The sequence below is a fragment of the Saimiri boliviensis genome, chromosome 8 (genome assembly GCF_048565385.1).
Source record: "Saimiri boliviensis isolate mSaiBol1 chromosome 8, mSaiBol1.pri, whole genome shotgun sequence".
NCBI classification, from domain to species: domain Eukaryota; kingdom Metazoa; phylum Chordata; class Mammalia; order Primates; family Cebidae; genus Saimiri; species Saimiri boliviensis.
Window position 1 is genome coordinate 99,257,389 of NC_133456.1, and position 13,410 is coordinate 99,270,798.

General features: G+C 39.8%; 1 protein-coding gene across 1 annotated transcript in view; it reads right to left on the reverse strand.

The window, feature by feature from the left end:
- Positions 1-13,410, reverse strand: part of ARMC3 (armadillo repeat containing 3) — a 101,289-nt gene that overhangs the window by 36,563 nt on the left and 51,316 nt on the right. Inside the window, exons 11-12 of the mRNA XM_003930665.4 lie at positions 3,848-4,097; positions 4-140 (exon numbers count right to left, since the gene is read on the reverse strand). Of these exons, the coding sequence (XP_003930714.3) occupies positions 4-140; positions 3,848-4,097 (387 nt within the window). The remainder of the gene's footprint in view (positions 1-3; positions 141-3,847; positions 4,098-13,410) is intronic.

The window sequence follows — 13,410 nt, forward strand, 5'->3', positions numbered from 1 at the left end:
CACCCGAGCCTGCATAATTCATTGGCCGTCAGCTCGTCACCAGCACAGACCATCACTGCCCAGCTGGCGTGCTTCCTGACTTCATCGTTCTTGGAGTGCAGCAGCTCTACCAGGGGCTCCAATCCACCAGAATTTCTTAACTAAAGCAGAAACCAAAATGTTACACATTAAGAGTGTAGAATGTAAGTATTTGTGCTTTTGAAAAAATCTCATTATTTGATTGCTAAAAGGTTTTAACTATATAAAAATGCTTTAGAATGTGTCTATCTTTAGGTTTATTAAATCCAGGGGGAAAAATGTATTGCAAACCCTTACATGCAGGAGCCCGGTTTACTGGCCCCAGGAAAGTATCCTAGGGAGGTCATCCTGATTTTACGTGGGACGGGTACTGCGGCAGTCTGTCTTCTCACTGCTCGCACATGGGATGCCGGATGCTTATTCACTCTGCTCCTGAACACTGAATGTTCCTTTGGCTCTGTAATTGGCAGAATAACGGTCCCCCAAAGATGTCCTCATCCCTGGAAGGGGCTCTGCAGAGGTGATTAAGGGTCTTGAGATAGGGAGATGATCCTGGATTAGCCAGGAGGGTTCAGTGTAAGCACAAGGATCTTTATAAGACAGGGATAGAGGGGTGGCAAGCAGAAAAAAGAGACATGATGGAAGCAGAGGTTGGAGTGACGTGCTTCGAAGATCCAAGGGTCACAAGCCAAGGAAGACAGGAAGCCCCTGGAAGCTGAAAGGGCAAGGACATAAGACACATCTCCAGGCTTCTGACCTCCCAATCTATATGATATTAGATTTGCATGGCTTTAAGCCACTAAGTGGTGGTCATTTGTCACAGCAGCAATAGGAAGTTAACACCATCTCTGAGGCTGGGGCAGGATGAACCGATGCCGGCAAGGATCCCCCAACATCACCGTGCACGGCCACCAAGTCAGCAGTGCATCCAGAGCAACACTCAAGCAGTTCTCCAGAGAAAGACCCATGTTTGCTATCCGCACAGTGTCTTCTCTTCCTTTCTCCAAGGACAGAAGAGGAGAAGAGAAGAATTGCATAGAACTGCATTAATTACATTATTAAAAGACATCACTCATGTATAAAATCATTCTGGCCAGGTGCAATGGCTCATGCCTGTAATCCCAGCACTCTGGGAGGCCAAGGCAGGTGGATCACCTGAGGTCAGGAGTTTGAGACAGCCTGACCCATATGGAGAAACCCTGTCTCTACTAAAAATACAAAAATTAGCTGGGCGTGATGGTGGGCGCCTGTTAATCCCGCTACTTGGGAGGCTGAGGCAGGAGAGTCGCTTGAACCCAGGAGGCAGAAGTTGCAGTGAGCTGAGATCGCACCATTGCACTTTAGCCTGGATGACAGGGCAAGACTCCCTCTCAAAAAAAAAAAAAAAAAAAATTCCAATCAGAAAAAAAGAAAGATTGGGCAGAGTTCTTATCTCATGTCTGAAATGTAATGCTGAATTATCTATGTGTCTGGAGGATAAAAGGAATATTCTTATTTTACCAGTTTGAATGTTAGTATCTGAAGGCAAGATCCCTGTGGAATGTGTTCTGCTTTCAGGCACTCTCATCTCAAACACAGGGGCCCTGGTGGGGCTTCCATTTTATCACATATTACTTGGGCAGCTTAGAAAGTTCACTTAAATCATACTAACGCTTAGCAAGCCAACTTTCTGATCATTTTTATATCTGGGTATAATATAAGACAGTAATCTAACACTATGTGTCCTTTAGGCAAAGATTTAATTTATTCATTAATTCCTTCATTCATTCATTCATTCATTCATTTAACAACTATTCATTCAGCATGTATTATGTGCCAGGTATATATTAATGACATGGACACAGGGACAAAAATATGTCAGTTCCTTTCCCTAAAGCCTCAGGGAGCTTGTAGTCTTTTACACAGAACCATACCATTCAAGAAAGGAAGACAAGGGTGCCATGGGAGCATAAAGAAAGATGCACCCCGGTTTGAAAACTAAAGAAAGGCCTCCTGGGGGACAGGAAGGTAGGGCTGAATTTTGTAGGAGAAAGAGGAATTTATCAAGTGGGGAAAAGGAAGAAAGCAGAAAAATCTAGCAGGTACAGCTCTGAGAGCAGAGCATTCAGATGGAGTAACAGGTCGTGTGGCATTTCTGGAGTGCAGAGTTCCACCTGGACAGTTGGAGCTTACACCCTTTACACCCTTAGGTAGGCAGGTGCAGGTCACGAAGATCAGCCTGGAGCCAGTAAGGGGGATAGAAGGGGAGGGGAAAAAAGTAAAGGGTCTCCTGCATACCCCAAGAATTAGGTGGGTGCCCCTGCAGGCTGCACGGAGGCAAAAAGAGGACTCTTGTTTGTCACTGTGCCCATGATACCCAAGAGAGCACCGGGCACACAGTAGGTGGTGTCTACCACTACCTGCATGAGTGAGCACAAATGAAGTGAGTCAATGGGAACAAGAAAGGGAGGCAGAATGGAGATCGAGGAGACAGAAGAAAAGCATTAGGCAGTTGTTTGAGCAGACAGCCTCGTGTGAAGCTTGGGCTCTGGACTCAGATGTGTTCTTATATCCCTGACTTGCCACTTACACTCTGCTTTGAGTATATTTCTTTAAGCCTCATTTTCCTTATCTGTAATATGAGGATTACAAACATACGTATCTCAAGTGAGGCTTAAATGCATGTAAAGTGCTTAGCACACATGTAGCACACAGTAGGTGCCCATAAACGCTGGCTTTGTTATTTTTATGGGACAGAGAAGAACAAAGTCCCAGGATGTTCAAATGAGTCCCATGGCGACAAGAAAATGTGAGAAAATTAAGAAAAAAAAAAGGGGGTGATTGTTGATTTAAGTCCAGCTGTATTTTTATTCTTTTAGGAGGCAGAATCTTTTTGTAGAGATGTGGATCTCCCTAAGTTGCTCAGGCTGGCCTCAAACTCATGGCCTCAAGCAATCCACCTGCCTTGACTTCCCAAAGTGCTAGGATAACAAGCGTCAGCCATTGCACCTAGCCCAAATGAAGGTTTTCTGAACATTTAATAGGATCACCATAAGTTACCAAGGACATTTTTATATCATGGATTTTCAGATAAATGCAATTGCATATTTTAAAAATAAGAAATATAAGAGAAACACAAGAGTACACATCATAACCAACATCCATAATTTGAAGAATTCTAGTAAAAAGCACACCTGTTTGTCTACTACCCAACTTAAGAGATGACCATTTCAATGCCACTGAACCCTGTGTGTTCCATCCGATTACATGCCCCCCTTTCTCCCTGCAGAAGAATTTCTGAATTTCTTGAATTTCAGATTCATCATTCCCTCAATTTACTTTATAGTTTTAACTTATATGTATGCATGCCAAAACAGCATAGTGCTTAGCTTTGCATACTCTTAAATGCTACATAAATGGAATTGTAAGTACGTATTTCTCTACAACTTGTTTTTCGTTGGCATAATGCTGTGAACTCATCTCTGCTGACATATGAGGCTATAGCTCATTCATTTCTACTGACATGCTTTATCCGTTCTCTTAACAATTGAGCAATTAGTTTGTTTCCAGTCGTTTAGCTACTATAAACAATGCTTTCTGGTACACAGAGGCAACAGATTCTCTTAGTTATATACTTAGAAACAGAACTGCTGGGTTTCTAGGGCATGCTCACCTTGTTTGCTAATAAAACAAAACAAGACAAGACAATGCCAATTTGCTTTTCACTGTTGTACCAGTTTTGACGGACTTAAATGATAGGTTTGTTCAATCACTTAAAAAGGTTCCAAATGAATCCACCAACAGGTGCTAGCCAGAAAAATGAGAGAATACATGTTATTAAAACCCTCACCTCTGTCCGGGCCTCAACGTCACATGCAGTTGAGGCGACAGTGAGAGCAGCTTTGCTCTGCACGACTGTGTTTGCAGAATGCAGCGGGCTGATGATGGCGTGCATGATGCCATGGTTCTGTATGTTCTGGCGCAGGGGCTCCTGCATGGCCATGTTCGTTAATACCGTGGCAGCGTTGGCAATGGCTCCGTCTCGTTTACTAGACAGGATGTTTATTAATGGATCAATACCATCAGCTTCAGCAGCAGCGCTGAGTAAATGAAGGAGAAATGAATGTGATTCATCTGAATTCAAAAAATTATCTTTGGAGCATGGAACTAAGCTGATAAAACAAATGAGTACAGAAATACAATTTTAGAAATAAATTAATTTGCTATGCAATGAACCCAGAATTGGGCACTAGTGATTTAAATGGAGTCTGGGAAATTCTGAGCTATGAATGAATTTAAATAATTCTTTTTCTACTTTTACAGCTTTTGGTTAAAGAAAAATATACCATTACTGCTTCTTAGAAACCTCAGAAATAGATGACTACTACTTCTTAGAAAATGGGACAACCATTATTTTTATTTATTTATTTATTTACATTTAAGACCAGGAAATTCTATTTAAAGAAACTCTTATATGATTTTATACAAGAACCATAAAATTATTAGAAAGTTCTCTTGAAGATAAAATATTCCTAGCTATTAAGAAAACAGAGCCTTAATAGTAGAAATGAGTGAGCATGGAAACTCCTGATTTAAGTTAAAATTCATTAGCATGTCTTCCTCTTTTTCAGATTAGGTTGTTAATTGTAGGCAAAGGTTAACAGGTTTGAAACCAGCAAATCATTCTGCATGTGAATATTGCTTTTACAAATTAAACATCAAAGATCAAAGTCATGATATGGATATAGATAATTTTAGTAATGTAGGCATATTCGGTTATTAAATTTCCTGTCTCTAGTATAAAAGGACTACAGTTACTATTAATATATTAACATTTTTTACAATTAGATAGCCTAAATCTTTTAAGGGCACAAAATAGTCCTTGTTTTAAAATCAGTTTAAAAGCTCATATGTGGTAAAAATAAAAATTAGAGTATTTTAATGAATGGGAGATAATTTAGTTATGGTCTTCAGTGTTTGGAATCGCTTTAAATAGGAGATGTTGCAAGCAAGAAGATAAAGAGAGCGTCCTGATTTTAAAGGGAGACCCAAAATTCTGTGTTCAAAATCCATTTAAATCATCATAGTAATAGAAGTCATCAAGGCAATAAAAATACTTGAGATGTCAATAATATGAACATCTCTTTTAAGTTTTTGTTTGACACATTTTTAAATTTAGGATTACATAATAACCAAAAAATTCTTTAAAAAATTAAGGCTATGTGATTCAGCCCATAGCCCTGAATTGTGATGAATTAAATTTAATTTGGTATTGTCACTTCAATTTGCTTATTGTGAAGGAGGACTGACAACCTCAAGAAAAGAAGTGATGGCAGTTGTCTCTCAGAGCGGAGGCAAATGAAATCTCCATAAAAAGGCTGGTAGCTGTGGGTTTAAGGAGGCTGTGACTGTGGCACCAGCTCTGAAAGAAACTAAGCCACAGTGACTGGGCAGGAACGTAAGGCAGAAGGGCTCAGCTGGGGTCACCCTCTCAGGACCACCTCGCACCCTCAGTTACATAAACCAGTCCATCAAACACACCACACCCCACAAAGGCAAATGCAGAGCCTAGCTTCATTTCTACTCGTTCTTCAGTCCTTGTACATGTAACTCTTCTTTCGGTATTTTCCGTTCATTCTCTGCGACGACGTCCCTTCACATTCGGTTAGATGACATGTAACCAAAATTTACTTATACAAAAATGTCCAAAGGCCCTGCATCCCTCACTGTAATAGCCCAAGGATCAGCATTTAATTTACTTTCCTAGTGGATAAGTAAACATTCTTAAGCTAATTTCACTTTTCATCTTCTCTCCTGTTATTAATTGGCATGGTGTTCATATGGTTTTGTGAAAGGGGAAACGTTGGAGATTCTAACATTTTACCTTATCAGAAACATCTCATATTTTTACGATGAAAATACTGAAAACTTTTTACAACTGCCAGCAAAAATGTTAAATTATGCATTTTCTAATTAATGATATATACTTAACCTCTTCAAAAATCATTTTTTTCCTTATTTTTCAGGTACTTAATGCAATCAGTCCCTTAAACCAAATACCTTGTATTTTTTAATCATTATAAACATTCCTTGGCCAAATACACAATTCCTTTGTTACCTGGTGGTTTTTCCTTGAAAATGCTTACTTTTTAAAACATCCTGAAGAGTTGAGAAAGAGCATACAATCGTAGGGTACTTCAGTGGCATCCAGGGTAGAAGCAGAGGTATTTTAAGTAAATGCATACAATAATTTCTCAAAGACCTTGTCTTTTGTGTGTGCCACAGAGATTTTAGAAAACTAAAGGAGTTAGTAGGTTCCTACATCATCTTTTTCATTTGTCTTAAAAACTAAGAAAAATCTGTTCATAGAGATACAAGAATTTACACCAGGTGTATCTGAACACTCAGCCTTCCAGCTTTCACTCTGTCTCTTTCTTTCTCCTCTACAAAGGCTTATTTTGACTTGCTTCCTTTATCTCTCTACCTTCTGCTCTTTTCTTTGCTCTTCATGGAGACAGTAAAGGGAAATGCATAAAAACCTAGCTGTTTAAAAAGCCAAATATTCCAGTACACAGTGGAATATAGCTTTTACTAAATTGAACATAAACGCCAGCACAGAAAGATGAATCGTGCAGGCACAGCTGGCACAAGGTGCATTATATGTACATATCCGCCCATAATTTGCTATGTGCAGCACTAAGTCTAAAAAGAATAACTGAGATTAACTTATCATGGTGGAAAATTAAACTATTATTCTTACCTTAAAAACTAATTTTATATATAGAAATAGACTGCAGAATTCATACTTTAAAAAACAAAAAAGAACTGAATTAATTCCGTTTACTTCAAACCTCAGAGATTCTGTTTTATTTTTCCGTGTACACAAGCCGAAGCCTGTCATATTTTTAAAACACATTTCGGTTTTCCAAATAGTATAGCATTATCCAAATGAATGGGATGGAAGTCAAACTGCTTTGTTTTAAAATCCAGAATTATAGGGCCATATGTCATCACAATAATTTGAAAATATTTTCTGATATTTACTATCATTAGTCTCCATCCAGTTGGAGTTTAATCAAGTAAGAGTTTAAAATGTAAATTGGGAAAAAAACAAACTAAAAAACAAATATGGGGATGTATAAAAACATCTGTTTATATCATTTGATATGTGTAAACAGAGGTGAAGCTTGACATGTCATGTGCTGTCGTTCTATTAGCAAATCCTGACTATTTCCTCTCCACGTTTCTCCAGTCTCTCCCTTCTCTCCATCCTCCCACGGAATCCAATCCAGCATCCTCTCTTGTGGGTTGATATAAATCATCTCCTAACAGGTCTCGCCTCACCCCTCCAGTCTTTCCTCCATCTTACAGCTAAAGTGATCTTTTATAATTATAATCATACTGCTCCCCTCCTTAAATTTTTCAAAATTTCCCATTGCTTAGGATAAAGTTCCCAGTTTTTTCTTTTTCTTTTTTGTTATATTTAAGAATTTTTTTTTTTTCTAGAGATGGAGTCTTACTATGCTGCCCCGGGTAGTCCCGAACTCATGGCCTCAAGCATTCCTGCCACCTCGACCTCCCAAAGTGCTGGAATTACAGGAGTGAGCTGCCATGCCTGGCCTAGTCCCAAATTTCTGACATGGTCTCTGAGGCCTTGTATAAGTGGCCCCCGGTTCTCATGCCAGCCCTACCCCTTCTCCCCCACCTGCCTCTTCCTGTAGCTCCGTGCTCTAGACCTCTCTGGCAACCTTCAATATTCCAGGCTTTTTCCCACATCAGGGTTCCCCTGTGCTGTTCCCACTTCCTGACATCCTTTTCCCCCCGGGACAATGCCCAGCCCTCTTTCACAGCTCAGCACAAATATCTTTTCCTCAAGGAGGCACTTCTGGATCCCCAAACTAGATTTCTTTTTAACATGAGCTCAGAGCATTTGTGTGCTAAATATACACATTTCTTTTTGTTTAAAAATATGATGTTCTGGCACAAAGGTTTACATCAGAGAAAAGTAACGATTTTAAAATGTTACTTTGCCGCACTTATGAATGGAATTCAACAGAGTTTTTCATTTAAATGCCCAAACCCCACAATAAAAAGGCACACTAAGAATGTCACTGAGGGAAAATTCAAACACACAAATAGTGTCTATGGCTTACTAAAAATATAATGCAATTTCATGTCTGTCTTTGCACTTGTGGTCCCTTTGCTCCAAACACTCTTCCTTATCCCTCTGGCACTTGTGGCTGGAGAACTCCATCTCATTCTTCACTGTCTGCTTACTTGTCCCTTCCTCTGCAAAGCCATCTGTGACCATCACAGCCCTCCTTGTTCATCACACCCTCCTCTGTGCTGTGTCTGTACCTGGTACGTACTTCTTAGAGGTGATATTTGAGTCTTGTTTGTATTTCCAGTGCCGAGATGACTAATATATTTTAATTGACTCAAATCAACTCAAGGTGAGTGAGCAGAAATCCGCTGCAGGTATTGAGGAGGAGGGAGGGGGAATGTGCTTAGCTCAGCTTTAAGTTTGCAAGACGGGACAGGATCCAACAACACTGGGATTTCTAGTTTTATCACTTACAGCTGCTCCTGAAATCAGTTCATTTCCTCCCCACCCTCTTGCTTCTCCAATTATACAGTGAGGTAATTTTTAGATGATATTCAAGAAATAAAATTTTGCACGTTAGACAACTTCTTGGGAATAAATTCATCTCTTTTAGCAAGGGATGTCTCTATTTTGCCTTTGCAGACATTGTTGACTCTGTTTATTTGAGTGTGCACCAGATGACACCATTTGGTACCTTTCAGAGTTGAATCCTTGCTGCGATTTGAGGTTCACATTCAACCCATCTGCAAAGTCTGGTAACACGAATCAAGGGTGACCTTGGGCAGAACAGAAATCTGTTTAACAGAGCCCACATACAGGGTAATATGTGGAACCCGATGGAACAGATGGTGATATTGGCAATAAGAACCTTGTTTGTTAACAGTGATTACAACCATTCCCACCAGCATGACTTTTCATATGTCTCCATGAGTTTTGTCACACCCAGGAAGACATATTGGGGGCAGACACGCTGCAAGTGGTCAGGGACGGTGCGTACACAGCAGCGACTCAGGGCTGGCATTTTAAGCCTTGCCGGATGCGGGAAGTCTGGACAGGTGGAACACTGGCCGTTATGATAAACAGGTCTCCTGGTTATCACAGCCAGATTTGGAATGCTATAAACAGAATTCCCGATTCTTGTTCCAGCCAGTTTCTCAACAAAGGTAATGATCCAAGAAGTGGAGTGTGTTTGCTAAATTGGTCAATTTCTGAGTACAAAACAAGGATCGTCCCACAGCTGGAGGACGCTCGTGTTTGTGCCCCCAAACTCTGGCTGAACTCCAGGACTGACAAACTAGCCAAGAGAATGTTCTCCTTTTAAAGAAATATTATTTAAAGAAGTTTTCCACAATTAAGGGAGAGAAACACAATTAATTGTCGGCAAATGCTGAAAAATGAAGAGTTTTAAAGTAATATGATTATAGTAAAGTCTAGCCATGAGAAAAAGATGTTTGCATCTATAGCAAAATCAGAAAAATGCCAAAAAAAATGCTAAGAAATATGTGAATGGATTACATCATATTGATGCACCTTAGCAGGTTTCATTTTGAGACTTTCAGAATTCCCTTTGATGTTGCCGCCACAGTGACATGACGCTTTCTCAAAGAGAACAGCATGACTGCAAAGAGGATAGTGAGCGCTAACCCAGCACTTCCACAAAAAGCATGCATGTTTTGCTACGGATTTTGAGGCAGTCAGTCAAAGTCTGGGGAAATCACATGTAATTTTCTTCCAAGTGACGCGGAGTTTTTATTGACCCAGCTGTTCGATCGCAATACTCCCTTCCATACGTGTTACCTTCTGTTTCAAAGGCTAGAATGTCCTACTCATAATCAGCTACCTGCCATCAGCAAAGAGCAGCTCTCTTTTGCATGAGTGACTTGCCTTCTAATAAAATAGGAATGATGGTCAAGGAGTTAGGATATTCATAATAAATGACTTTGCAGCTAGCAAATGTTTCTGTTTAGCCTGGAAATCAGCCTATTTTTATATCTGTCAATGACAAGGGATACAATCCCAAAGTAATTAGAGATACCATGTTGTTGATTTTCTTAACTAAATAAGGACACCGAATGCTCGAGTGTGACAGCAAACAAAACAAGTCTCTGCACTTGCCAGGAATGGTTTATTCTCAGCAGTTCAGATGTCAGTTCTTCAGAGAACCCTTCCTTGACAAGCCCGGTGCCCTTCTCTAGGCCCTTTTCCTAACCCCGGGGCCGTGGCCCTGTCTCCACACTGCGTTGTTTTAAGTTTACCTATACTGTTACCTGTTCTGCAATTATCTTTCTAAAAGTATTCGGGTACTACTGGTCTCCCTGACTGGAATGTAGGCCTGATGCATTCCTTTCCTGTGGTACCCCTAAAGCCTGGCACAGTGCCCAGCAGGTAAAGAATACCCAGATAATGGTAGAATCATTACCAAAAAATAGTAATAATAATAATCCCTACTCTCAAGGTGGTAAGTTCCCTACCATTGGGAATGAAATGTTAACAGCTATAAAGACAGATCACATCTGGCCCCCAGTGAAAGCTGGATTCCAGACTCCTCGTGAGGGGGTAATCACTTATCCTGCACAAAATACAGTAGATCATGTAGATTCATTTTTACTTGTTTGTTTCATAGTCAAAAAAGACAGGATGCAGGAGGACTAAAGCTTGTTCAAAAGCAAATTAATCAACAGACGGGAAAAACCATGGGTTTCTGACTTTTAACTCATTACTTTTTACATTTTTCAACCTTTTAAGCTTTAAAAAGTACATTATTATCAGGAAAACAAAATAAAACAACAAGAATTTACTTGCTTTAGGACATCATTCCTTAGGGAATGGAAACTGAGAAAGAGGAGGAGGCAGAGGCAGAAGAGAGGAGGAGAGGGAGGCCTGGGGAATTGAACCCCGGGAGAAAGGCGGAGGGAGGGTGGGAAGCAAAGAGAAAGGGAAAGGAAGGCAGGAAAGATGTCTCCAAAGGTGCCTGCAGGAGTGAGTCCAAGGAGTGCTGACCATTCAGTCTGGAGGAATTCGAAGAGATCGTGAATTTCCGGACAGGAGAGGTTTCTGGTGGGGAATGTGGAGAAGTTCTGGGTCCTGGAGGCACTGATGAGGAGACAATGAAAGAAAAGTTGCCAGGGTGGAGAATATGAGCTTCAGTGCCTACCAGCTCCCTGGGGACCTACAGAACAGACCACCTCTGTGACCATGAGTAAGCACCGGGCCTGTTTCCTCATCTGCAAAATGGGCATGACAGTAATATTCCTTTCCCCGTAGGACTGCTCTGGGATTTCCTGACATATTCCACTCAAGGACTTAGCTCAATACCTGGCCTGTAACTGCCAGCTTTCAACAACAGCATCATTTTTTTCAGATCATGGACACATACGATCATATTGCAAAACTTGTGTGTGTGCATGAAAATTTCATTTTTAGAGAATTTTTGGTTAAACAGCCAAAGCTCCTACACCTGCAGGACTAGAGCTGGGGCAGTTTCCTCAGGAATCCTACTCAAGCTTTTCCACTCAAGTGTAATCAATGAGCCGTAAGGACCATTTCCAGAGTGAAGAAAAATCAAGAGCCATGATTAACGTAAAAAGTCAAGGGTTGGTAAAAATAAACTTACATAGGTCTAAGCATGCTTCAAATTGAAAGAGAGGGGGAAAAAAATCATACAATATAAAGATTTCCTCTGAAAATCAGTAATGTAAATTAAACCTGAAAGAGAGTACTAGCAACTTTAAAATGAGGTTATGCAAATATCAGTCTCTGCACTGTAGGTAATAAAAGTAGCATGGATAATTTTCTAATTGAACATTTTATGGGATTCACTTAGCCTCACAAAATTGGTGGCTAATCAAATTCAAACTGTTGGTCAAGGTCAGGTGGGCATCCACTGACACGAAATGGGGATGTGGAATCTACTTGTTCTGTTGCAGAATTCAGCTTTTCATTCTATGTTTTCCAAATTCACTATGATTTTTTTTTCCAATTCAGCATAACCGATGTTTAGAACAAGATTCCAACAGGCAGGGAGGAATCTAGGCTCTAAGGGGCAGAAATGAAAAGCATCCATTCAGTAAACCTGGACGGAAATAATGCAAGAATAATTCTCAGGTTTACTATGAAGACTTTCCCTATTTATTTTGTCTATTAATTCCAGAGGCCTTTTAAGGTATTAATTAATATGTTAAATACGTTCTTCCAGAGAACGTATTTCCTTAATACAAAATAATACGTTTATCCTTAATACAAAACAAAACCTCCTAAAAAGTTATGAAATTAGTTCGTTATCTTCCAAGATACTCGTATTGTGAGTATTCTAATTCAAAGTATGTAAAATTTTACAACAAAGTGATATAAATAAGAATTTAAAACAAAATCATCTACTGTACAAAATCAAGAGCAAAAATCAACTCTAGAGAAACCGTAATAGCAATGAGATCTATTACTTTATGTTGTTCAAGAGTATTATGTTTATCCTGTCTGGTTATATAGCACAGAAGATGTCCAGCTACCAGTACAATGAATGCCTCAAAACAAGTGTAAATAGCTATATCTTAACGGGACAAAGTCAAACACAAGCGTTTGTTAAACAGACGTTTAGCAGTAAAATATTATCTCTAAAAGCACCATGTTGGAATAATTTTCAGATAGGAATCTTTTAAGAATGTTTTTAAAATCTCATCTTAGATACACTAGAGAGTGTTTCAAATTAAATTAATGTTCGTTTCATTAAACTGCAGAGAAATCCTTCCATTACTTTTTTGCCCCTCCCCCAACATCCTCCTAAACTGCCAGTAGGGGTCAGTATAAAGACGCGGTTCCTTGCATTGTTAGAAGGGAAAATGGAACTCCGAAAATAAAAAGCCCTATGCAACAAAGACAATAGCTGTACAACCTTAGCAATACTAAGGGCAACCTATACATCAAGCCTACAACACGAACTTGCATTTTTCATGAGACTACATTTTAATTTTGTAAATCACTGTGGATTATCTCTATGGCCAGTGCTTCTTCAGTAAAAGTATTCTAAACGACAGGATTACTTATGTAAGTGGGTCTGTGAGTACTGGCCATGAAGTGTGCTCTAAGAACAGGGTGTTAACACTGATTTTTCAAAGGGTGTTGGGACACATGTCTAGTCGTTTCATCTCTCCCTGTACAGGGATGGAGAAGGATGGAAACTCATGGTTTTTATTTTGCTAACTTTAAGAGGAGATCCCCCCCCTTCAAAACGATCGTCATCATTCACTGCACTCAGCCTTCATTCCACCATGAAATACAGCCAATTCCGCCATGAAATATAGCCAATTCTAAGG